Source organism: Urocampus carinirostris, chromosome 19, assembly GCF_059441175.1.
Source record: "Urocampus carinirostris isolate Australia breed hairy pipefish chromosome 19, RoL_Ucar_1.0, whole genome shotgun sequence".
In the NCBI taxonomy this organism is placed as follows: Eukaryota; Metazoa; Chordata; class Actinopteri; order Syngnathiformes; family Syngnathidae; genus Urocampus; species Urocampus carinirostris.
This window is the reverse complement of record NC_142367.1, coordinates 24,586,313-24,612,405: the sequence shown is the minus strand read 5'-3', so window position 1 is coordinate 24,612,405 and position 26,093 is coordinate 24,586,313. Positions and strand designations below refer to the sequence as shown.

At 41.2% G+C, this 26,093-nt stretch overlaps 1 protein-coding gene across 1 annotated transcript in view; it reads right to left on the bottom strand.

The window, feature by feature from the left end:
- The window catches only part of atrnl1b (attractin like 1b), a 146,473-nt gene that overhangs the window by 74,743 nt on the left and 45,637 nt on the right, over positions 1–26,093 (bottom strand). Inside the window, exons 18-20 of the mRNA XM_088323704.1 lie at positions 20,187–20,411; positions 18,939–19,076; positions 14,427–14,520 (exon numbers count right to left, since the gene is read on the bottom strand). Coding sequence (XP_088179830.1) covers positions 14,427–14,520; positions 18,939–19,076; positions 20,187–20,411 — 457 coding nt within the window. The remainder of the gene's footprint in view (positions 1–14,426; positions 14,521–18,938; positions 19,077–20,186; positions 20,412–26,093) is intronic.

Genomic DNA, 26,093 nt, shown 5'->3' with positions numbered 1-26,093 from the left:
TCTGCATTCCGTCATCAGTATACACTGGTTTACCCCCTCTGCATCATAAGTGTCCATATAAGTCATTCTTAACTATCCTTCGCCATTCACATATATCCCTAGCACACACTCTTGCATCCATTTAATTACCCGACTTCACATCCAGCAGGTTTTTTTGTTTTTTAATACTTACAGTTAAATGTGAAACTGGAGTGCCACGTCCAATTTCGTTGTCACAATATGTTCAACCCATTTTGTAACAATGGTAATAAAGGTGTATTCTATTCTATTCTATTCCATTAAGTCTATTTGGTCGATCAGAAGAGTCCCCGCGTCCCGTCGGGTCGCTTTTAGCGTCAGAATGACAAATAGATTTGAACAGACGCGCTCTGTGGGACTAAATGTATGCTTTCAGAGTATCCAGTGACATGATCAAATATCATTTTGACATCATATCTAAACAGCATATCTAAAAAGGTCGAGCGAGCGTCAGCGAGTGGGTCGGAGCTATCGCTGCTTCCTGCCTGTTTAACAGGCAAGCACAAGCTAGAGCAGGGGTGTCAAGCTCATTTGAACTCGGGGGCCACACGATAGAACATTCTGTCGGGGGCCGGACTAGTAGATTAAAGAGAAAGAAAAAGAGAGATAATGAAATAAGAGAAAGAGGGAGGGAGAAGGAGAGAGGGCGGGACAAAGAAAAAAAAGAGAGAGAGGGAGAGAGCGTGAGAAACAAAAGAGATAAAAAGTCGTGAGAGAGGGGGAAAAGAAAGGGAGAAGAAGAAAGAAAACCAAAGAGAAATAGAAAGACGGAAGGAGAGAAAAGAGATAAGAAAGCGCAAAGGGTAGGAAGAGAGAAAGAGACAAAGAGCAACAAAGGAAGAGAAAGAGATCCAGAGAGTGAAAGAGACAGAGAGTGGGAGAAAAGGGGTGGAAGAGAGAGAGAGAGAGAAAGAGCGAGAGAAAGAGTGAGAGAGAAAGAGAGAAAGAGCGAAAGAAGAAGAGAAAGAGAAAGAGAAAGAGAAAGAGCAAAAGAGAAAGAGCGAAAGAGAGAAAGAAGAGAAAGAGAGAAATGGAGAAAGAGAGAAAGAAAAAGAAAAAGAATAAGAAAGAGAGAGAGAGACAGAGACAGAGATGGAAAGACAGAGACAGAAACAGAGACAGAGAAAGAGAGACAGAGAGACACGATAGAACAAACATTCTGTCGGGGTCGGACGAGTAGATTAAAGAGAAAGAAAAAGGGATAAAGAAATAAGAGAAAAAGGGAGGGAAAATGAGAGAGGGCGGGACAAAGGGAGAGAGCGTGAGAAACAAAAATAAAAAGTCGTGAGAGAGGGGGAAAGGAAAGGAAGAGGAAGAAAGAAATCCAAAGTGAAATAGAAAGACAGAAGGAGAGAAAAGAAAGCACAAAGGGTATGGAGAAAGAGAAAAGGAAAAAAGGAAGTTAGAGCAAAAGAGGTTAAACGACACAGAGAGAGAAAGAGAAAAAGAGACGCAGAGAGTGAAAAAGACAGAGACAGAGTGGGAGAAAAGGGGTGGAAAAGAAAGTGAGAGAGAGAGAGAGAGAGAAATAAATACAAGTAGAGTGTCTTTGTGAGAGTCAGCTGGCTTTGTCAACATCAAGAGGACATATTTCAACTTGCAGCTCGTTTTTCTCTTGCGCTTTTTTGAGTGTTGTCTCCCGGGCCGGATTCAATCCTTTAGCGGGCCCGATGTGGACCGCAGGCCACCTGTGAGCTAGAGTATACGTGCGAAAGGGCAGGTGACAAACACCGCCACGCGACTTCCGAACCTCACACGGCATCGCTCCTAAGATGTTACGTCGCGTTTCTAGAACCGATACATGAAGTCCGAAAGGACCGGTACAATGCAACTGCTTCCTCCCTATCTTAATTTAATCCCCACCTTCATGAATGTGCCGACGTCCCGACTGAGGTCCGTTACTTGGTATCTTAATTTAATCAAGGTGGAGCGCCCGCACGGACGGGTTTCACCGGAAACGGAAAAAAACAAGGACAGGGAAACTTAATTCGAGTAAATTATGCCAAAAGTGAGAGCAGTCCGATGTTCCAAACGCAGTGTACGTTTAATTCCTGATTTTGAGCAAAAACTGTTTAATTTTATCATCAGCAAGGTGGGTGATATATATATATATACATATATATATATATATATATATATATATATATTATATATATATACACACACAATTGCCTAAAAAAATGCTGATTCAGTACTTTAGGTTATGTTGACTCAGCATCAATGTTCCCTGTCATTTTCCTTACGGGTCTGAGCGTTTACACAAAGTCGGTGAGCAACGCTTGAAACAACAGTGAGCAACCGTAATCCCAAGTGTGGCAAGATAATTAATTATCAAACATGTCCAAAACTTGACATCAAGTTACATTTTGCCGAGTTTCCGGCAATGCAAAATTATTTTTCTCTATGAATTGAATTGACTCATGTACTTGATAGAATTGGAAATGATTTGAATGCAACACAAACTTTTTCTTCTTTTATCTGTTTTTTTTTCTACTTTTTTTAAAATTCCTTTAAAAAAATCTCATTGTGTTTATTTTTTCTGACCTGTTACTTTTTTCTTTTTGTTCTCTATTTACTTATTTCCTACGTTTCTTTCTTTTCTTTTTTTCTTATCCTTAGGGTCGCGGGGGGGCTGGAGCCCATCCCAGCCATCTCCGGGCAGTGGGCAGGGGACACCCTGAACTGGTTACCAGCCAATCGCAGCTGCAAATCACATTAGTTCTCGCAGCTACCTGCGTTCTTCATCGACGCACGAGCAGAGTGATCCACCGCTAAGAGTCGTACAGCTCGGCGATTTTACGTCCGCCCGGGACGATCGGAGACAAATTCGCGACAGGGTCTTTACTTATGCCGCACCGCGGGTGCCGTTCGGTCGCTCCTGCGAGCGAGCCCCTAACCCGCGACGAGCAGAGAGGGTCGGGCGCTCGGCGCGGAGGCCGGCGTCTCCCGCCCGGGCCGCGATAGCACTACATGGCGCTTTTTTTTTTAACCATTACAGACCGCGAAGCTCTGAAGCCGCGAACGTCGAACCGCAACTGTAGTAGAACTGTAGTCCTGTTTCAATTCATTTCAATTCCAAAACGTATTTCAATTTACAACGGTCTCATTATACGTGACTGCTGGAACCAATTAAAATCCTAAGTAGGGGTACCCAGTGTTCTGGTTTGCCCGCGTCCCTGCGTCCTAGACGCATCATTTTTGCTGGGGACGCATAGTCTCAAATCAACGTGTGTCTCCGGGACGCAACCTTTTTGCCACAAAATTGTCATTATTACCCGATTACATTTACTGCACTCCAAACTTTTCGTCAAGCAAATCCGCCATTGTTGTTTTGGTCTCGCGGTTCGAGTTTCGTCTGCACACCGATCTCAGCCAACGTGATCTCGTTGTGTAGTAAAAGGAAGTCCGTCTTTTTTTAGAGAACCGGCTTTTTTGTCTCAACTCATTATAAAGAGCCGGCTCTCAAACGGCTCACTTGCTTTGATGACTGATATTACGAAAGATGTTGTAAAAAGAAGTTAAGAAAAAACGGAAGTATAAAAGGAGAAAATAAAAAGACAGGTTTGTGGTTTATCCCTTTAATCGGTATACTACCAACAATAATTTGATGCAGAAAATGAATTCATAATTTGATGATTAAAACTGAATGAATATATAGATTTATATTACCGTATTTTCCGCACTATAAGGCGCACCTAAAAGCCTTTATTTTTTTCAAAAGCTGACCATGCGCCTTATAATACAGTGCGCCTTATTTATGGATCAATTTTAAAATTGCAAAGTTTTCCAACTAACTTGCAGCCGCCGACTAGATTTTCCCCCGAACGCCAAGTAGTCCGCGGTGTATGCTGGGATTTATTTACCGGCGTTTCATTGGCTAACCAATGTGTCAATCATCATTTGAATCGATCACTATTGGCTAAAGTTATTCGGAGGTCAAGGGGCGGATCCTTTTTATCATTTACAGGCTGGCATTGGCTTAAACGGTGAAACAAAGCCTGCAATTGGCCGAAAAAGATGAATGTGTATAGCACGTGGCTGACGGCATAGAGAAAGCATTTTTTTCTATTCTGTATTTGTAAATATTTTTTTCTCCTGGATTTACTACCCTCACTGATATAAGAGGACATTGGCTGCACATTATTTAGAACACAACGACTTTGGTGAGCTACTCCGGGTTTTATATTGTCCCTGTATCTTGTTTCAGACTGAACTCGATGTTTCTGTGGTAAGCGTTGCAGATAATGGATGGAATGGAGTGTCTATTTTTAAATTCAACTCAATTCCAAGTGTTTATTGTCATATGCACAGTAAAGTTGCGAGCGAAAAAGAAAATAGATACTAAGGAATGGTTGGCATTTCTTGAATCCCAAGACTTTAACCTTACGAATGATATTTGGAACGATGCATTTGAGTGACATCGTACGGACACCGCATCCGCACCTGTCTACGACACGTATTTGCGTCTTTGCGAGCTTTGGGAATGTTAAGGGGGTAATCAGTTGGACTGAACCATCTGACTGTTTTGTCCACGTTCCCGTTGTAGCGCCTTATAATCCGGTGCGTCTTATGTATGTCAAAAATAGGACCAAAAACGATTTTTTCGGGGTGCGCCCTATAACCCGGTGCGCCTTATAGTGCAGAAAATACGGTGTATATTTGTCGCCGATTTTCGATTTCAACCTTGATAAGACTAAATTTTGGGGAGCCATAGATCTCTGTTGGAACCCATTGATTTCTGAGCATGCGAGTCCCGGGACCCATCACTTTTCACAGGTAAAACGAACACCGGGTACCACTGTGCGTCAAAATGTGTAAAATATCAACCTCCCCCCCTTTATTTTTGTGCTCATCACAGCGCTGAACGACATCTCCTGTTTACCAAAACAATTCCATCCTGTGCTAATGTACCCTCAATTCATTACGGCCTGCATTACGCCGTGGCCCTAATGGCATCGGCGGTCGCTTTGCATGCATGTGTGAACACACATGAACCAAAAGATTTGTTTACAGGGCTACTGCAGAAAAGGGATCCTCAAAGGGCGGTCGCAGCGGGGACGGGTAACAAGGGGGTGCAGGGGACTGATTACAGGTAATGAGATAGTGGGAATTACATCACCAAACAGCACACAAACTCAACTGCAAAATCAATACACCAATGCGATTAGGTTAGAAACAGATAATGACTTGAGTGTGCTATTGTTTGAAGGTGAAAATGCATTTGGATTCGAAGATAAGATATCTTGGAATCATTTTGGCGAAGAAATAAAAAACAGATTCTTCAAAAATGAGTTGAAGGGAGGAAAAAAATGCATCTGTGTGCTCTATGTTACAGCAGTGTTCTGCTTTGGTCCTAGACGCATCATTTTTGCTGGGGACGCATAGTGTCAAGTCAACGTGCGTCCCCGGGACGCAACTTTTTTCGCACAAAATTGTCATTTTTACCCGATTACCGTATTTTCCGCACTATAAGGCGCACCGAGTTATAGGGCACACCCCGAAAAAATAGTTTTTGGTCCTATTTTTGACATACATAAGACGCACCAGATTATAAGGAGCTACAATGGGAACGTCGACAAAACAGTTAGATAGTTCAGTCCAACTTATTACCCCCTTAACATTCCCAAAGCTTGCAAAGACTTAAATACGTGTCGATAACACGTGCGGATGCGGTGTCCGTACGATGTCACTCAAATGCATCGTTCCAAATATCATTCGGAAGGTTCAAGTCTTGGGATTCAAGAAATGCAAACCATTCCTTAGTTTCTATTTTCTTTTCCGGTCGCAACTTTACTGTATATATGACAATAAACACTTGGAATTGAGTTTAATTTTAAAATAGACACTCCATTCCATCCATTATCTGCATCGCTTATCACAGAAACATCGAGTTCAGTCTGAAACAAGATACAGAGATAATATATATAGCCGGAGTGGCTCACCGAAGTCGTTGTGTTCATAATAATGTGCAGCCATAGTCCTCTTATATCCGTGAGTGTAGTAAATCCAGGAGAATAAAATATTTACAATTACAAAATAGCAAAAAAATGCTTTCTGTAGGCCGTCAGCCACGTGCTATACGCATTCATCTTTTTCAGCCAATTGCAGGCTTTGTTTTGCCGTTCAAGCCAATGCCAGCCTGTAAATGATAAAAAGGATCCTCCCCTTGACCTCCGAATAACTTTAGCCAATAGTGATCGATTCAACTGATGATTGACACATTGGTTAGCCAATGAAACGCCGGTAAATAAATCCCAGCATACACTGCGGACTACTTGGCGTTCGGGGAAAATCTAGTCGGCGGGTGCAAGTTAATTGCAAGACTTTGCGAATTAATATTGATCCATAAATAAGGCGCACTGTATTATAAGGCGCATGGTCAGCTTTTGAAAAAAATAAAGCCTTTTAGGTGCGCCTTATAGTGCGGAAAATACGGTACATTTTTTTTTTTAAACAAAGATTTACCGCACTTCAAACTTTTTGTCAGGCAGATCCGCCATTGTTGTTTTGGTTTCGCGGTTCAAGTTTTCGTCTGCACGCCCATCTCGGCAAACGAGATTTCGTTGTTTCGAGATTACGTCATTGTTGTGGTTGTCGTCGAGGGAAGGTGAAGGCCAAGTATGCCTCCGAAAAAAGTTAGTATTAGGTGAAAATCGACACAAAATTGGTAATTTCTTCAGTGTCAGTAATAAGTCGAAACTTAATGCAGATAGTGATAACAACGGCAATAATTCCGGCACGAAAAATGACGGAGAAATTCTTCGGTAGATCGCAAAGGCAAGGAAAACACGCGTGTTGAAGCGAACGACTCGACGAAAGAAAATGCACAGAAGAATACTCCTAGCAAGAAAAGGACTTTTCTGCCAAAATTGACTCAATTAATTTCCTGGTGACGCTATGAGGAGGATGATAATGGATTGGACCTTGAGAAGGCATTACAACTGTGGCGGGACAGCAAACCACGAAGAATATATGAACTGAAAAATCTTGAAGTGATAACCGATTTGTATAACCAATAAACTGTGATGATTAAAACTGAATGAATATATAGAGTTCTATTATATATTTGTCGCCGATTTACAATGTCAACCTTGATAACCCTAAATTTTGGGGAGCCATAGATCTCTGTTGGGACCCATAGATTTTTGAGCATGCGAGTCCCCGGGACCAATCACTTTTCACAGCTCAAATGAACACTGTTACAGGCTTCATTTTAATTCGATAATCGGTAATGGGCACCAGGAAACGTCCCAAATCTGGTACGAAGGCAGATCCCTTTACTAAATGACTTGTGATTGGCCTGCTGGTGTCTGGACTGCTTTAATGTTCCAGTCATTTGTAGTAAATGTTAGCCACCTGCTACTCCAGTGCCGCCCTGCATTACACAATAGCTGGAGGCGCGCACATACATGCAACAGTTATGGACCATGAGCTGCTAATTTAGTGGCATGTTTGTACTCTCATTGCAAGTAGAAGATTGCGCAAATTGGGCACAAGCCTTTACAGGAGGGGTCTCAAACTTGATTTTCTTGGGGGCCGCCGAAGCTGGGGTCTGAATATGGTTGGGCCAAATCAGGTTTTCCATACAAAAACACCAATAAAACATTCCAAGGTTCTTAAATACATATTCAATATTCAGTGGTTAGCACGTGTACGGCACAGTTCTGAGGTCATGAGATCGAACCGCCTGTGTGGAGTTTACATGTTCTCCCCGTGCTTGCGTGGGTTTCCTCCCACATTCCAAAAAATGCATGTCAGGTTAATTCGCCTAACCAAATTGTCCTTAGGTGTTGATGGGTGAGTGACTTGTCTGTCTCTGTAACTGGCTGGCAACCAGTTCAGGGTGTCCCCTGCCCACTGCCCGAAGATAGCTGGGATGGGCTCCAGCACCCCCGCGACCCTACTGAGGATAAGCGGTGCAGATAATGGATGGATGGATAGATAGATATATACTTTTAATTTTGCTTTTGTTTGTTCTTTTTTCTGTTTTTGTCTTTCGCTTTTTTCCCTCACATTTTCCTTTTTGTTGGTTTTGATCTTTCTTTCTTTTTCCCTCTTTTTCCCTGTCTTTCTCTAATTTTGTTTTCTTCTTTCACAATAAGAAACGAATTATACTTGATGGTCCTTTTTGATTCTCTGTAGTGTATATTTGTTTCTTGTATTTTTTAATACTATTTTTTGGTTGCAGCTATTGCACTCTCACCGCCACGACCCGGGTTTGATTCCCGTGGCATCTAAATTTTTACGATGGTGGTCTGCGATATTTTTCGACTGGTCAAACATTGCACACGTACGGACATACTGTAAAACCATACAAACTAATGCCAGCTGCCGTTAATCAAGAGTGAGGAAGAAGGGCAATGGCAAAGCAAAACCACCAGAGAGCGGTGTCAGCGTCATGATAAGCTTGTTGGGAAACATGGCAACAATTTGAAGCATTTACAAGCACTTCACTCAAAATTCAAGTACCCTTTTATCCTTGAAAACACAGCATTTGAAACACCAGTGGGAATACTTTAGGTGCATCTATTCTAGGAAATACCACTAAATAAACATACATATTAAATAAGAAGTAAAGCTTAAACATAAAGAACAAATGGATGGAAGAAAGGATATCTGGAAGACAGGTTGCAAGACACAATGCATCTGTAAAAATCACATGCAGTCTCTTTAACTTTAATAGTAGGTCAGGGGCCTCTAACTCTCATAACGGGGGCAGCAATTGGCCCCCGGGGCGCAAGTTTGAGATCCCTGCTTTACATCGTAGACTCAAGGACCAAATAAATCCCTTTTCTGGAGTATTATTCTCCCGCATAGCATAGATATGTTCAAAGTTAACCTGGTAAACATTTACAGGATTTCTACTGAAAAGGCCAAAATTATAGTAAAACTTTTAAAACTAAAACTTTTAACCATACAAATTCTGGACAGATAAATATCATTAAACAGTTCATTAATTGTTAAACAACTCACTTTATCCATCTATCTACCTACCAGAGCCGTATCCTCTTAATGGGAGATGGCTAGAGTCAAGAACCCAATCCCATTCACCAACCATTCATTCCACTTTGCTCTTCCCAACCTGACACTGAACATAAGGCCCACAGTATAAGAAGGGGCGAGGTTGCTGTGCCATGCATCCCTTCATCAGTATACATTGGTTTACCCCCTCCGCATCATATGAGTCCATTTCAGTCATTCCTAACTATCCTTCGCCATTCACATATATCCCTAGCACACACTCTTGCATCCATTAAATTACCCGACCTCACATCCAGAGCACGTTTTACCCCATCAGTCCAACCATATTTGGCCCTTCCTTCTGCTTGAAACGCATTCTTTCTACAACACAAAATTTTCTGCTTCCCAATTGAGAAAAACGTCATTGGAAACGTAAACCACATTGAATGAGTTAAGGTACCGTAAATTCCGGACTATAAGCCACTACTTTTTTTCCCTAACTTTCAACCCTGCGGCTTATTCAGTGATGCGGCCAATTTATGTCATTTTTCTTAAGGCCGCTAGCGGCGCTCGAGTGTTGCTACCATTAACTGCCCTGTCGAAGCTATATTATTATTATTAAAGCTTTGAAAACTCTCTCGGTGTACCGTCTTTCTTTGTAAATATGTGTAACCCATGTATAATATGTATTTGCAACTGTATATTTTTGTAATGTATTTATTTGTATTTATTTTAGACACTTATTCTGATATGTTTTGCACGGGTGAATGAAAAATGAGAGGCGGAACAAACGCGGGGTGCCGAGTTTAAGTGGGGACCGCAAAAGGTGAGGGACAAACAAGGAAAGAAGAGGGGGTAAAAAGTTGGTGAAAGAAAAAGGAGTTGCGTGAGTAAATGTGTTCATCTGATATATTTTTCCCACCCTTAACTTTGGAAATATACACTTTTTTCCTTGGATTACTTTCAACGGGACCCGGACTCTGCAGGTCTGCATCAAACCTTAAGTACCGGTATCATTTTCCGTTCATTTTGCCGGCTGTGATTTTTGGACTGTGGACTTTAATGAAGGACATTTAGTTTCAATCGCGGGACTTGAAGTCTGGTTTGGGTTCAATTTGTGTTTGTGTTACATGTTTAAATGTGGGCGCATGCGGCTTATATATAGTTGCGGCTTGTGTATCTACAAAATCGGTTTTCCTCTTAAAATGTGGTGGGTGCGGCTTATAATCAGGCACGCTCTATAGTCCGGAACTTACGGTATTTAAATTCCGCATTGATTTTTGCAGTGTTGCATATGAATCATGTGGAAAAAGGGTTTCCTTTAATTTGCTATTTATTGCAAGACATTTCTTTGCACACTATCATATTTCACAGTTTACATTGCATCTAAAAAAATGTCACTTTTAAATTATGATCATGAGGCTAAATACTATTCAGTCACACCTGAGAATTTTCAGATAATGCCTGATGCCAGAGGCGCAATGAGATGTTTACGCTGAATAAATTTCAGGAAAGTCAAGAAACCTGGGGTAGACTTTCTCATTGTGGATAATTGGTTTTTGCGTGACATAATAACCGGCACATTGCACATTACTTTATTATTTGTGAGTGAGACGGTGCAATTCTAAAATAATAATAAGAAGAATACATTGTACTTCAAAGCGCCTTTCAGGACACCCAAAGTCGCTGTACACAGAATACCAAACAACGATAACCCAAGCAAGTAAATATTAAATAGCAAATAAAAACAAAGTAGATTTAAAAAGGGGGCAATATGTGATCAGATGATTTTGTATAGGCAAGTCTGAAGAGGTGGGTTTTGAGTCCGGATTTGAAGGTAGACAGGGTGGAGGAATTTTGGATGTCCGGCGGTAATGAGTTCCAGAACTGGGGGGCAGAGCGGCTGAACGCTCTCAGCATATCAGCTTGTGACCTCTTGCAACAACGTCATCCCACGACCTTCACCAGATGCCTACATACATTCGTCCGAAATTGCAGTTTTTTTGTCTTCCCCGACACCGCAGTCCAACTAGCAGGACGCACGCTACACCGGCAAGACCGAGACGGAGACTCCGGTAACAACAGGGGTGGGGGACTATGCGCTGCAATAACAGCAGAATCATTGATACACACTGCTCACTGGATATAGAGTTTCTAGCAGTATCGGGTAGACCCTTCTATCTACCGAGAGAGGTAACTGTGTTCATTGTGATTGCTGTTTACGTTCCACCGGATGCAAACGTTAGCATAGCGCTAAATCTCTTGCTCGCTGCTATCAATAAACAGCAGCGACTTTAATCAGGCCTGCTTAAAGACTGTACTTCCCAAATTCATTCAATACGTGGACTGTGCAAACAGGGGGGAAAGACACTGGACCGTGTGTACAGTAACATCAAACATGCGTACAGAGCTTCCCCCCTCCCTCCACCTAGCTGGATTTTACCATTTCTGTCTGTCCCTCACCCCCTCATACACCGCCCCTCCGGGAAAAAACAAAGCCTGCACCAAGGACAATACAAACATCTTCTTTGTTCTCTTCTATCCTCACTGTAAAATGTGAACTTGAGTGCCACATCCAATTTCGTTGTCACAATATGTGCAACCCATTTTGTAACAATGACAATAAAGGTATATTTTATTCTATTCTAAAGTAAATTCTAAACAATGACTTATTGCTCATTTTCAGCACTTTTTGGCAGTTGCTAAGCTTTTTTCAAATACCGTAAATTCCGGACTATAATCCGCTACTTTTTTCTTTAACTTTCAACCCTGCGGCTTATTCAGTGATGCGGCAATTTATGTAATTTTTCTAACGGCCGCCAGTGGCGCTCAAGTGTTGCTACCATTAACTGCCCTGTCAAAGCTATATTATTATTATTAAAGCTTTGAAAACTCTCTCGGAGTACAGTCTTTCTTTGCAAATATGTGTAACCCATGTATAATATGTATTTGCAACTGTAGATTTTTGTAATGTATTTGTATTTATTCTAGACACTTATTCTGATTTGTTTTGCACGGGTGAACGAAATATGAGGGGTGGAACAAACGCGGGGTGCCGAGTTTAAGTGGGGACCGCTAAAGGTGAGGGACAGACAAGGAAAGAAGAGGGGGTAAAAAGTTGGTTAAAGAAAAAGGAGTTGCGTGAGTAAATGTGTTCATCTGATATATTTTTCCCACCCTTACCTTTGGAAATATACACTTTTTTCCTCGGATTACTTTCAACGGGACCCGGACTCTGCAGGTCTGCATCAAACCTTAAGTACCGGTATCATTTTCCGTCCATTTTGCCGGCTGGGATTTTTGGACTGTGGACCTTAATGAAGGACATTTGATTTCAATTGCGGGACTTGAAGTCGGGTTTGGGTTAATTTTGTGCTTGTGTACATGTTTGAATGTGGGCGCATGCGGCTTGTATACAGGTGCGGCTTGTGTATGTACAAAATCGTTTTTTCTTTTAAAATGTGGTGGGCGCGGCTTATAATCAGGTGCGCTCTATAGTCTGGGATTTACGGTACTGACAAAAAAGCTTTATTGTGGATTTATGCATCATTGTACCACAAACACATGAATTTGCACTGGCAGTGACATACCTCCGTTGCTTTAAGTGCATTTAAAAACGAAATAAAACCTTGGTGCCCATTTTGCTTACAACTGGGAAAGAGCTAAGTGGGGAAGGTCCTCCCCTAAGGGGGGGAATTCACCCCGTCAGCAGTAATCATGCTTGAGGTGCACTTTCTGACCGACGCCACACAACAGTTTCCCCTTTTCCAATGAACAAGAATCTCACTATTAAGGCTCTTGGAAATGGCAACTGATCTCTTAAGGTCAGACAATCAGGACTTACGAGGGTGCCATCAAAAAAATCCTCCTAAGTCACAATTAGATGCAAATGTACCTCCGGGGTTATACTTCCCAGACGAGATGTGCTCTTGTAGCTTTCAACTTTGATTACGCAATTAGGGGGAAAAAGGTGAGCGAAAGTCAGCGGGCCTTAATGTGAGCCAAATCCCATTAATATCCCCTCTAATGTGTATATGCTTATCTGTAGTGTCCTTCTGACTTCTCCTTGACAGCGATAATGACTCACTGGGATTTTGGACACACGTGCCTGCACTGTGTTTGAAAATCGGGGTTACAACCCCAAACTTATCTTCGCGGCCTTCCTTTTATGATTTTTTTCTTACGTTGGCCTATTAATCACCCTGTCTGGGTTCATTAAGGGGAATACCTCAAGGCAGATTTGCAAATTGCCATCCTTGATTGCTGGAATTGTAGAAACAATGGTAATACAGGGAAACAACATTGTTAAAACCGAGGAATGAACGATTACTGGATACTCTCCGGTCTCCTAAAGTCCAAAATCAAGAGCCTTCAATTAGCACCAAATGCTGCAGCGAAGCTTTTAACTAAGACAAAAAGGTATGATCACATGACCCCGATTTTAGCTCACCTGCATTGGCTCCCTGTTAGCTGTGATTTTAAGGTTATGTTGGTAGTATACAAACTCATGCATGGACTTGCTCCCTCATATCTTCCAGATTTAATTTCCCCCTATGTTCCGGTCCGGAGCCTTTGCTCTAAAAATGCTGGTTTACTAGAGATCCCAAGAGCCAAGAAGAAATCAGTAGATTCGAAAACCTATTCAGGCCCCGGTGCTGTGGAATGCTTTTCCCCCTAAGATTTGTTCTGCAACCTCAGTGGAAATGTTTAAATCGAAGCTTAAAACACATTTCTATTCTATAGCATATAAATCGCATCACATCACATCACATCCACTACACAGCATTATATCCAGACAGAAGAGCAGCTTCAGCGACAGACTGCTGTCACGGTCTTGTACCACGGACAGACCGAAGAGATCTTTTCTTCCTCATGCCATGAGGCTCTTTAACTCCACCCGGCAGAGTAAAGGCCCACATTAAACCACACCCCTTACATTGCATATTACCAAATTTTATTGCAATATGTATTCTGTGTAGCACTATCTAGATACTCTATGGAACACGCTACAGTGGGTATTTGTATATTGTATTCTTTTTGCTTTATTATTGTATTGTTCTCAGCGCAGGGATGCTGCTGAAAATGTGAATTTCCCTGCGGGGATGAATAAAGTATCTATCTATCTATGAATAACCTATATTTTTTATGTTGATATTATGTGTATTATTTGCCCTCATGTAGGTTTTAGATCAGGGGATGGTGTCATAATAGTCTGTGGTTTGCAATAATCTGTGGTCTGTGGTTTGAGACTCTTTGTGATTAAAGGCGTCACAAATAAACATGATTTTACTTGATGGGGCAAATTGGATTTGCAAAGCTCAGTAGTATTTATTGGACAATACCCAAGTCCCCTTTCCATGAAGTTCTTGAACCAACATTTGATCTCGCAATGATTATTGCTAATAGCGGAGCCATTATTGTGTAATTATTGTGTGTGTGGTACTCACAGCTGGCACTGGTCCCCTTTGATGCCCTTGGTGGTGCAAAAGCACTTGCCAGTGAGCACCTGGCACATACTTGCATGGCCGTTGCACTTGCAGGCTGGAAGGGGACAAAATGGCAAAGAATAATTAAGAGGAGAATCAAAAAAAAGGAAGACATTTGTATTAAAACATCAGTCCATTAGTTTTCCTTTAAAAACCATAGCTAAGACCATCACGGATATATGAGAGTCTCATATCCTGGGGGGACGTTTCCCACAAGTCTTCCAAGCTGAAAGAGGCTTGCAGTGTCCTGTTACTCCAAGCCTTCAGGTCAATATATTGATGTTCAAAAACAAGCACAGGCTAGGGATTGTTTTTAAATGTGTTATAATATATTACAGAGCAAATGAAATTGTGGAAGGGTCTTATATCATCAACCTATGTACCGTAAATTCCGGACTATAAGCCGCTACTTTTCTTCCAAACTTTCAACCCTGCGGCTTATTCAGTGATGCGGCCAATTTATGTCATTTTTCTAACGGCCGCCAGCGGCGCTCGAGGTACAAAAGGTAAGATTTAAACTGCACCTTCTTAGCTTGTGCACAAATTAAATTACCGTGGACATATCCTCATCATGCAAATTGCAATAAGAAACGCACATGACGCAACATTCTAGCTAAACGCAGTCGAGCAGTCCGATGTAGGACTTACTTTGCGAGCGTGATGCTAGCATGTTTTTAAATAAGGGAGGGTGGGACCACGTGTATTTGACAAAATCTCTTTCCCACATCGAAGGAAGACGCCTTTGATGACGTCAGTTATAAGGAGGAAGATGAAGACGGATACTGTGCCTTCTATAAGTACGGTAAGTTTTTTTAACAGAGCCGTTTACTGTGTTGCGAGCGTGTTTCTAGTAGCGTTTTGCTACCCTTCACAGGCACGGTTTGGGATGAAAGTTACAATATTATTATTAAAGCTTTGAAAACTCTCCCGGTGTACCGTCATTCTTTGTATATATGTGTAACCATGTATAATATGTATTTGCAACTGTATATTTATGTAATGTACTTATTTTAGAAACTTATTCTGATATGTTTTGTATGAGCAAATGAGAAAGAAGGGGAGGGGCAAGCGCGGGCTGACGGGAAGTGGAGTAAAGGTGAGACGTGTTTGTGGACGCGGCGGACAATAGTGGATATATATATTTTCCCACCCTTACCTTTGGAAATATACACATTTTTCCTTGGATTACTTTCAATGGGCACCTGGACTCTGCAGGTCTGCATTAAATCTTAAGTATTGGTATCGTTTTCGGTTCATTGGGCCGGCTGTGTTTTTTAGACTATCGGGTAAGGGTTTATTTCGTGATTGTATTGTGTTTTTTAAACGTTTATTATGCATTTTAAGACGTGTACGACGTACAAGAAAAACTGTACGGAAAAACGAAAATTTGTCAATTATGGGGACCATCCGGTATACACCGACTATCACCAAACGGCAAATCAATCCAGTCAAACGCGTTCGAGTTGTGTAGTGAAAGGAAGTCTGTCTTTTTTTTAGAGAACCGGCTTTTTTGGCTCAACTCATTCAAGAGAGCCGGCTCTCAAACGGCTCACTTGCTTTGATAATTGATATTACGAATTATGTTGTATAAAGAAGTTAAGAAGAAAAGCAAGTATAAAAGGAGAAAAGGAAAAAAAGACAGGTTTGTGGTTATCCCTTGAATCGGTATATTACCAACAATAATTTGATGCAGAAAATGAATTCATAATTTGATGATTAAAACTGAATGAATAAATGGATTTTTATTATATATTTGTCACCGATTTACAATTTCAAGCTCGATAAGACTCAATTTTGGGGACCCATAGATTTTTGAGCATGCGAGTCCCCGGGACAAATCACTTTTCAGAGGTCAAATGAACACTGGGCGTACAACTTACAAAACGTCCCCACCCGGGTGGCTGACAACTTTTTCAAGAAAAAAACAAACAAAAAAAACTTTTTCTTGTTGTTTTTTTGTTTTTGTTTTCAAATCAAACGTTTGCTTTATTCCAATTTCGAAATCTTCGTTGTGAAAAAAAAAGCCCATCAGTCTTATGTTTTATGTGCATCTACTCACTTAAGAGAAGCAAATTATTATATTACCAAAACATGTTGTTCTGTTTTTTTCAAAATAAAAGGACGAGCGCTACAAAATGATTGTTTGACCCTCCCTCTCACATCACTGGATGTTAAAATGTCAGGCACACACTCTGATCCTTGGTATTTGCTTGCGTTTTTGATGAAAACTGTGTTTCAACTGAAGGAAAACAGCCTGTTTGTGAAGAACATTTATCCTGCAGCCACGTGCTTTTATAGTGCCCTGATAACCGGGTCATCCGTTTAAGTGATGCCCAATAGTGCCATCTGTTGGAAGAGACGTGCCATGAATGGCTAAGAACGGAGGCGGATGTCTGCCGGTGTTATGCTGAGAAATGCATCCCTGCCGAGATTTACATCCCCTGGCTACTATCAGGGTTGGGTAGGGTTACTTTAACTGGATTACTTTCAATGACTTTTTGATTACTCCGATACCAAATATGCTAATAAAAGACAAAAGAAACTAAATATGAATAAAATGACTCCATTTTGTGCAGGCTTGGGGAGTAACGGAATACATGGAACGGCAAAAATTAGGTTGGCAAGCTGTTTGGATTTATTTTCATTTTGTTTCTGTCGCATTTTATGTTCGTTTTGCTGGAGAACAAAGAGATCAAAGCCAGGAGAGAAAGCTTACCACGTGTTGTGAGTCATCATTTTATTCATATTTAGATTATTTGTCTTTTATTAGCATATTTGGTATTGGAGTCATCCAAAAGTCATTGAAAGTAATCCAGTTCAAGTAACCCTACCCAACCCTGGCTACTATAACCACTTTTATATAACTTTTCGGGAATGGGTATTTGTGTATTGTATTCTTTTTGCTTTATTATTGTTTTGTTCTCCAGCGCAGGGATGCTGCTGGAAGTGTGAATTTCCCTGCGGGGATGAATAAAGTATCTATCTATCTATCTAATGGCGAACATATAACCAAAACCACTTTGTCTTGCATTTGTTGGGAATGTAATACAATTCAAACCATTCCGTCTTTGTATTTGTTGTGAATGTAATCGAACAGTAATGCACACCCTATAAAAATCACTTTTGAGCAGGTAACATGTTTATTTCGCCTTTTTCTAGTCAAATCGCTCGTATTAAAACTGTTACGCACTCTACCATAAAGCTTATTTCAGCATAATAAGCTTTATGGTAGAGTGCATAACAGTTCTCAAAAGTGATTTATATACGGTGTGCATTACTGTTCGATTACATTCACAACAAATTTAAAGACGGAATTGTTTAAGTTGTATTAGAATAGAATAGAATAAAATATACCTTTATTGTCATTGTTACAAAATGGGTTAACATATTGTGACAACGAAATTGGGCACTACACTCCAGTTTCACACATTCACAGAGAGGTAAAAAACCCAAGAAGATAAAGGAACAGAGAAGATAAGGTTATAAAACAAGGAGGATAAGGTTATAGTTATAATTTACACAAAATTTACACAAGAAATGTCTGCATGTAGGATGTTACATACAGTTTGGTATCGTAAGGGTTTGTGCAATATGCATTTGGTGCAAAAATAGTCATCATAGTGCAAAAAATAGTCAACATATGCATTCGGTGCATAAATAGTCATCATAGTGCAAAAAATAGTCAACATATGCATTTGGTGCATAAATAGTCATCATAGTGCAAAAAAAGATAGTCAGCATTGTGCAAGGTGAGCAGTAAACATAGTGCAAGAAACATAGACATGAGTACCATTTACGTTCGTATGAGGTAGTGTTTTTGCAAGAGTTTTTCAGTTTTTTGTGCGGTGTGTGTTTAGAGTGGTAATGGCTCTCTTTAACTCCACTCTGCCGGGTGGAGTTAAAGAGCCTCATGGAATGAGGAAGAAAATATCTCATCGGCGTGTCCGTGGTACAAGACAGTGACAGCAGTCTGTCGCTGAAGCTGCTCTTCTGTCTGGATATAATAATTAATAATAATAATTATTAATGAAATGAAATGATCTGCATTTCTATTGCGCTTTTCAAGTCAATGACTTCCCAAAGTGCTTTACAATGTGCTCCATATTTCCCAATAGCGGCTTTGCAGCCTTGTAAGGCACTAACCTGCTTATTGGGGGTATTAGGGGTTCAGTGTCTTACCCAAGGACACTTCGACATGTAACACAGACGAGCCGGGATTCGAACTGGGATCCCTTGATCCCAAGACGAGCGCTCTACCTCATGAGCTACTGCCGCCCCGGTTGTTAATTAATAATCAAATCAAACGTTTGCTTTATTCCAATTTTTTAATTAATAATGATAATAATAATATAATAATATAGTAGTTAGGGGATGCAAGTCTCGGCAGGGATGCATTTCTCGGCATAACACCGGATCTCAGTCTGTAGCCACAAACTATTGGGATGGATTCAACAGTCTTTGACAGGGTCTCACCTTGACATTTGCCACCGTTGGTGGGGTCGCCGTGGTAACCGGCCATGCAGGTCTGACAATGAAGACCGGTGGTCAAGTTGCGGCACTGCTCGCAAACACTGCCGTTCACGCACGTGCTGTGGCCGTTGCACTGACACGCTGTGGAAGAGTGGAAATGGGAATGAAGGCAAAAATTTGCATCACCTCATGAAGGCACAGTTTAGGAACACATTTTCAACTTTTGATGGTCATAAGAAAATACAGTGGAAACTTGATTTTCGAACTCCTTTTAGCTCGAACAAATCGGAGTCCGACCAAAAATTTCGAGAAATTCTTGCTTCGCTGTTCGGTCAAAAAATCGGAGTTCGAACGCCGGTAATGCGTGAGTGCGTACGCTAGGGTGCGATGCTGAGCGGCGTACGGGTGTTGTAGCCCCTAATTATGCCTCCGAAGAAAGTCAGTGCAAGCAGCAAAGTTGCTACAGGTGAAAAAAAAAAGTAGTGCGTACAACTATTGCATTTAAGAAAGAAATAATAGCAAAATATAAAGGAGTTGTGCGAGTGTCTGATCTTGCTAGGGAATACCCCACCGTCCACCTGCGCCTTCTGCTGACCACCACAAAGGTAAGAAATCCTATTCATAATTCTTTTCTTTATCCTTTTTTTAATTTTTACACGTTCATGTTAGCGTAATCTTTCGTACGGAAGATTACGATAACGCGAACGTACGACTAGCCTGGGTTAGCTTTAAGCTTACGTTAAACATTCAAGGGATACATTCAGGGTGTTGGAACGGAGCCCCCTTTCCAATGAACCGCTCACCACTTGTTGTGGAGACCCGGGTGCTAAATGACTTGTAAAGGACCTGATTTTTTTTGTTTTTACACGTTCATGTTAGCGTCATCTTTTGTACGGAAGATTACGATAACGCGAACGTACGATTAGCCTGGGTTAGCTTAAATTTACGTTAAACATTCAAGGGGAACATTCAGGGTGTTGGAACGGATTAAAACGATTTACATTATTTAATGGGAAAAATGATTTCGGTGATCGAACAGGGTTCTGGAACGGATTATAAAGTAATCCAGTTCAAGTAACCCTACCCAACCCTGGTTATAATAGATGAAAAGCAAAGGCATAAGGTTCCGTGGGTCCACCGGGAGGGATCACTTGCACACATGTGCAACAAGACCCCAAATTAAAAAGCAGATTTTTTACACAGGGGATGCACAGGTCGATACGCGAGCGAAACAGGAAGTGTCTCTCTCACCTGGGCAATGAATGAAGGACCACTCGTAGCCTTTGTCTTTAGGGCAGACGGACGGCTCCAGACTCAAGTCGTGGGATTGGCCCTGCTTGGCGGGCCTCTTCATGGGGCCCCTGTAGGATCCCTCCGTGCAGAGGCCCTTGCCGGTGCTCGTGGGGTCGCCGCACCAGCCGCACTCGGGCTGCTCCAGACACTGACCGCAAGTCCGCAAACCCGAGCAGTTCTGGGCTGAAGGGAACATGAAAGGGACAGTCGAAATCTGATTCAAGTCAACAAAAACAAGAATTTAAAATAATAGAAAATAAATTCCATTGTCGACTATCATCGCCAGAGACGTTTTCCAACAGAGTGAAGCAAACATAAAATGCCTTAGAAAGGTAATTCCCCCTCTAAAACTTTTTGACATATTTCTGTATTTCAGGCTTTACATTTACAGATAAAAAACTCAAAATATTTTCCAAGAATCAACAACATGTGAGACACCATCGTGAAGAGATACCAATTGTGCCATCTAGTGGTCACATATTACACATCGGGGCTTTAAGAAAAATGTATAATTACCCGACTAATTGACTGTTAAAATAGACATAAGTTGCGGGCCTAAAGCCACGGTGGCAACCCTTTTTTGTGGCACTGTTCTCAAATGATAAATAGAGTCTCGCCTTGCTGATTTTATTCCCAAGGTCACCTTGACGTCAACATCTGCATGGTGGACTGGTGCTGCAATGACAGCTAGAGGATTCCATTTCGTAGGATTTCTCTGCCTCGGGCAGATTAAGGTGCTTTAAAGTGCTTTACGCCGGGGCATTAACGCGTTATCTGTTAAGCTGTCAGAACAACAGATGTGAGAGCAGATACAAGGATGAGTCTTTTTGGTTTTAAAGAGTCGATGTGAACAAGGAGAGAACAAAAAGAGAAGGGAATGAGGCCGGAGCGAGAAGTAGCACCCCTCGCCTCCGGCTACAAAAGCTTCGATCCGCTCGTCCGTTAAACTTTCTGAGGCTGTCGTAATTGCTGGACGAGCCAGGCTTTACCACTTTGGCCGCTAGACGATCAAGGCATCTTCAAGAGACAAAGGCTGAGTGCTTGTTATTTTCTTTTATACAACGATTAAGCTGTTTTTTTGCCAAACAAACTTAAAGCTTGTCTGCTAATGGATATGTAGCCATGACAACAAGGGGGCCATTTAATTGTATTGTGAAAGGCAGGGTGGAGCGCTCTAAGTGGCAGACGGTGCTGGAACGAGGCGGTGAGACAAAATATGGGGGAAAAAAAACAAGGGTTGCATCTAAGAGAAGAAATGATCGATGATTCTTGGTCATCCATGAATCTGATACTTAAAAAATACATTTTTAGTGTCCTCCTCTTTATTCATATACAGAAGCAGTATCTGAAACAATGTCGGACGCCCGGGGCGTGCATTTTTTACGTCGGGCGTACAACGTACAAAACGTCTCCGCCCGAGTGGCCGACAACTTTTTAGACAGGATGGAATGGTAGCATGCAGTGTTCCCTCTAAGCTGCTCGCACATTCTCAGCGCACAAGAAAATCTAGCCAGCGCACAAAAATCAGGGCTCAAAATTACTAATTAAGAAGCGACTTAAGTCAAAGTTACAGGGCATGAAGGTCAAAATACACGGGTTCCCCTGACGTTGTGTCCTAAATGCGGTATTTTGAAGTCGAGTCTAAGTAGAACGAAGTCGAGTAAAGTTAGTAGAGTTTGTCGGGAACCGGCTTCTTCGGCTCGGCTCACTAAAAGGAACCGGCTCTTTCGGGTCCTAAATGGCTCTTCGGGTTGTTTTTGCTTCTTGCCTCATCCCTACACGACCAAATGTTATGTAAAATTATGCACAAAATGACTTAAAGGAAGGGGGGAATAGATCAAAAAAGAAAAAAAGTACCAAAATGAAAAAGGAGTGAAAAGCTCGATGTCAAGTTTTGGACATGTTTGATAATGACTTAGTTGCCGCACTTGGGATTGCCGTTGCTCACTGTTGTTTCAAGTGTTGCTCACCGACTTTGTGTGAACGCTCAGACCCGTAAGGAAAATTAGAGGGAACATTGGTAGCATATGTTACAAACGTTTGCTTTATTCCGAATTTGAAATCTTCGTTCGGTTTCGAAATTTCGGTTCGTTTGGCAATTTGCATACTCGGCAACCAATCAGAAGCCTGCATCGAATAACTTTGTGATTCCGGACTTACCCGAGCGTTATAAGGTCGTGCGTTTGCACATAGACACACAGAGAACACAAGAAAAATGGAGAAAAGGTTAGGAATCAAGCCAAAACCTCAGCCCCAGTAGAAAGATTCAAAAGAAGTGAACAAAATTGATGACGCTGCTAAAAGTAAAAGTGCATTAAAAGTATCGTGGAAAGAGGAGTTCACGTGGCTTGTCGCAGACGGCGCAACGCAAACATTGCATGAATGAAGATGAGTCAATACAGGTACATACTGATGGCAGATGGAAAACAGCGATGCCATATACATGCAATGAATGTTATAAGTAGATGTATAATAAATTTAATTTTAAAGTGTTTTTCTGATTATCAATCCTTAATATTTTGCAACAACGTTTTTTTGTGAATAATCGTTTTATTGTGTTTCAAGTTGTGAAAAATAGGGCAGGCAACTTTATGGCTGGGCAGGCAACTTTTCAGAGTGGTCTGCCCTGGTGTCCCCTATCTTTTCGTCATAAGTTTCAGACACTGACAGAAGTTTTGGCCAGCTAGAAAAATAGTGCGCAAAAGATAGACTATTCTATATTATAAAATAATAGAAAATCAGAGTGTTTGGAAAATAACAAATTTTAAAATATTCTGCTTGTTGACGCCATCTTCTGGCTTAAATCATCATTGCAGCTTCTGTCAACCTCCTGTTCATGCATGTGCAAGTATGTGATATTCTTAGATGCTCTCGAATACATTTTTCCTTTTTCATATTTTGGGAGTTTGGGTTGGCATGTATTGGCATGGACTGTATTTGAAACTGTCGTTTTCTTATCTTCACCATTTTCATCCTAGGATAAAAGAAAAACGTGAGCACGCGCATGAAAAAACTCTCAGCCCCCTGATCCCCCCACCTCCCTTTCTCCAGCATAGGGTTAAAGTCAGGTAAAAGCAGATAGGTGGGGTGGAACATGATATACGGCTTGAACACATTCTTAAAAGGGACAGCGTGTAATATTTAGTGCCTCCTAGTGGTGCAAAAATTTGAATTCAGTTAAAAAAAACAACAACATTGATTTGAATATCAAGCAAAAATATATACTTTAATTTTTATGATAAGAAAAAAATTATTTGTTGGTCTGCTATTTGGCAGCGGCAATGGTTATTGTTCACATTAGACAACAGTGCCATCTAGTGGTTAAATATTATACACAGGCGCTTTACTAGAGAAATTATTCTACTTTTAACTTTTTGAGGACAGCTCAAACGACGCAACCCACCTTTAACAACAACAAAAGTATGTAAAAATGTACGCTATACATTACCAAATGCAGAAGATACTCATTTCCTAGCACATTATCCAAAGAGCATACATACATTTACATTTATATTACATTTAGACATATCATACAAAACAAAAAAAGAAAGAGAAATACATTTCATTTTATGTGTAGCAAAAAAACAAAAACAAAAAATGTAAACCCATTTATTATTTTTTGAGAAAACAAAATTGTTTTTTTTAAGTTATATCTTCCAATATGTATAGAACATTCCCAATGCGCAAATTATATATATATTAGCCTTAAAAATCTGCTCCTTGTGTTTGAGTCTATCTATCTATCTATCCTGGTCATATCCCTCGAGATGGGTGACTGAAAGCAAGACAAACACATACAAAAACAAAGCAGATCCAAAAGTGAAAAAGGAGCAAAAAACACACACAAAATTTTTGGACTATGGCCAACCCAAATGACCAAACACCCAAACAAGTGAAGCACCTTGGCACCCAGGTCGGTCACGCTTTCGTCCCTCCAGATGAAACGGGACACAAGAAAGAGGCCGTGTCACTCGGGTCAGGGTGACACAACACACTCTTCTGTTCAACACCAGGGCTCGACAGCTTTCGCTGGTTTACCCCTGCCGTATCATACAGGTGCCCTGCCCATCCTCTTCTAAACATCCCACTATCCTTTTACAACACCTCTCCACTCATTCCTATCACAAACAAGAGCGCTAGCTTCTATTAGATTTAGACCTCTTCCCTGCAGTGCACTCATAGCACCATCTATTCTCGTCACTTGAGGCCATCCTCCTGGTCTCCTTCCATTTACTTGTGCTCTGGTGTTTGAGTCATCATCATTCATTTTCTTCTCACATAATATATTTTGATCTTTCTTTTTCAGATTTTTCACTGTATTTCTGCAACCCATTCTTTTCCTTTGAAAAGTGTCCACTTTGTAGAGATTGTCTGTTCAATACCAATTCTGCTTGTAACGGTGCAATGCTCAAGAAAAAGGGACTTTCCTTTTTTTTATAAAAACGGTCTTGAGACGAGGTACTACCGCCCTCAACGTCGCAACGAAATCCATCCATCCATCCATTATCTGCACCGCTTATCCTCAGTAGGGTCCCGGGAGTGCTGGAGCCCACCCCAGCTATCTTCGGGCAGTGGGCAGGGGACACGCTAAACTGACCTAGGGGCAATTCGGACCGGCCGATTAACCTGACATGCATGTTTTTGGACTGTGGGAGGAAACCCACGCAAGCACGGGGAGATCATGCAAACTCCACACAGGAGCTTCGATCTCATGACCTCAGAACTGTGTCGCACACGCGCTAACCACTGCCCGCAACAAAATCCAATGCACTCTTATTTGCGTTGATTTAACCTGCTTAGTGGCTCCTAAATGGCGCTACACGACAAATTGAAGATGACTTTCGTTGCTAACGCCTTCAATAGTCAATTGTCATCGATTCATTGTTGCAGCCCTAGAAAAAAAAAGCATGCCGGAATCGATAGGAAACCAAAACACATCTTCAGCACGGTTTCCGACAGGTAAATCAATTCCGGCTGGCAATTAAATCCGATGCCTGGAGCCGCCCCGTAAATCGGGAGTTTGACAATCGTGTAAAAATTAATCGTTTGATCATGGCGCGGGAAATGCAAGACCCAAATTTGAGGGGGAATCATCCAAGAGTTCAAAAATAACCCCCCAAGCTTTATTAACATCTTTTGTAAGGCTTGTTTAAAGATGTCTTCATCGTTTTTGTCATTCTCTTTCACTTTTCATTATCCCCGTGTAATCTCCCACCATCTAATGAGATTCGATACAAACGCTGCTGACTTTTGACTAAATCTGTCATTGAAAGATTAACAGAGGAACCTTTGTAGTGGAATCCGATTACTTTGTAGGGTGACTTCAAGTTGAATTTTTGAGGGCACGGAAAGGTAAATTTCAGGGTAATCCACAGTAGCAACTGTCAGACCTTCAAAATAAACCCACACCGTCCCTAGACTACCTGTTTGCTGGCACTCAGACACCCACAAAACCATTTAGGTGTAACAGTTATAAAACCCACTGTGGGTCCAAATAAGATGTAGTAAAACTGCTATTTTATGAGGGAGCTTCTATTTAGAATTGATTTTTTGGCAAAATGTTACACCAGTGCCACATCAACTTGCGTTACAGCCTTTTAACACAATAAATCAGGAAGTTGGAAGTGCCGGCCATTCGATGAAGAAGGCGAGGGACCATAAAATTCAAGAAAGGACTTGGAAAATGGCTCATTTCTCACCTTGCTCACTGTGTAGGCCATCAAATGTGATGTTAAATGTTCACTGATCCGTTTTAGTAGTCTTTTCTATTTATTTCTTACCGTTTTATCGGTGCCGGCTATACCTTTTCTCTATAAATTGCATTGTAGTTAGTATTTTCTGACATACAGCTGCAAAAGAGTCTTC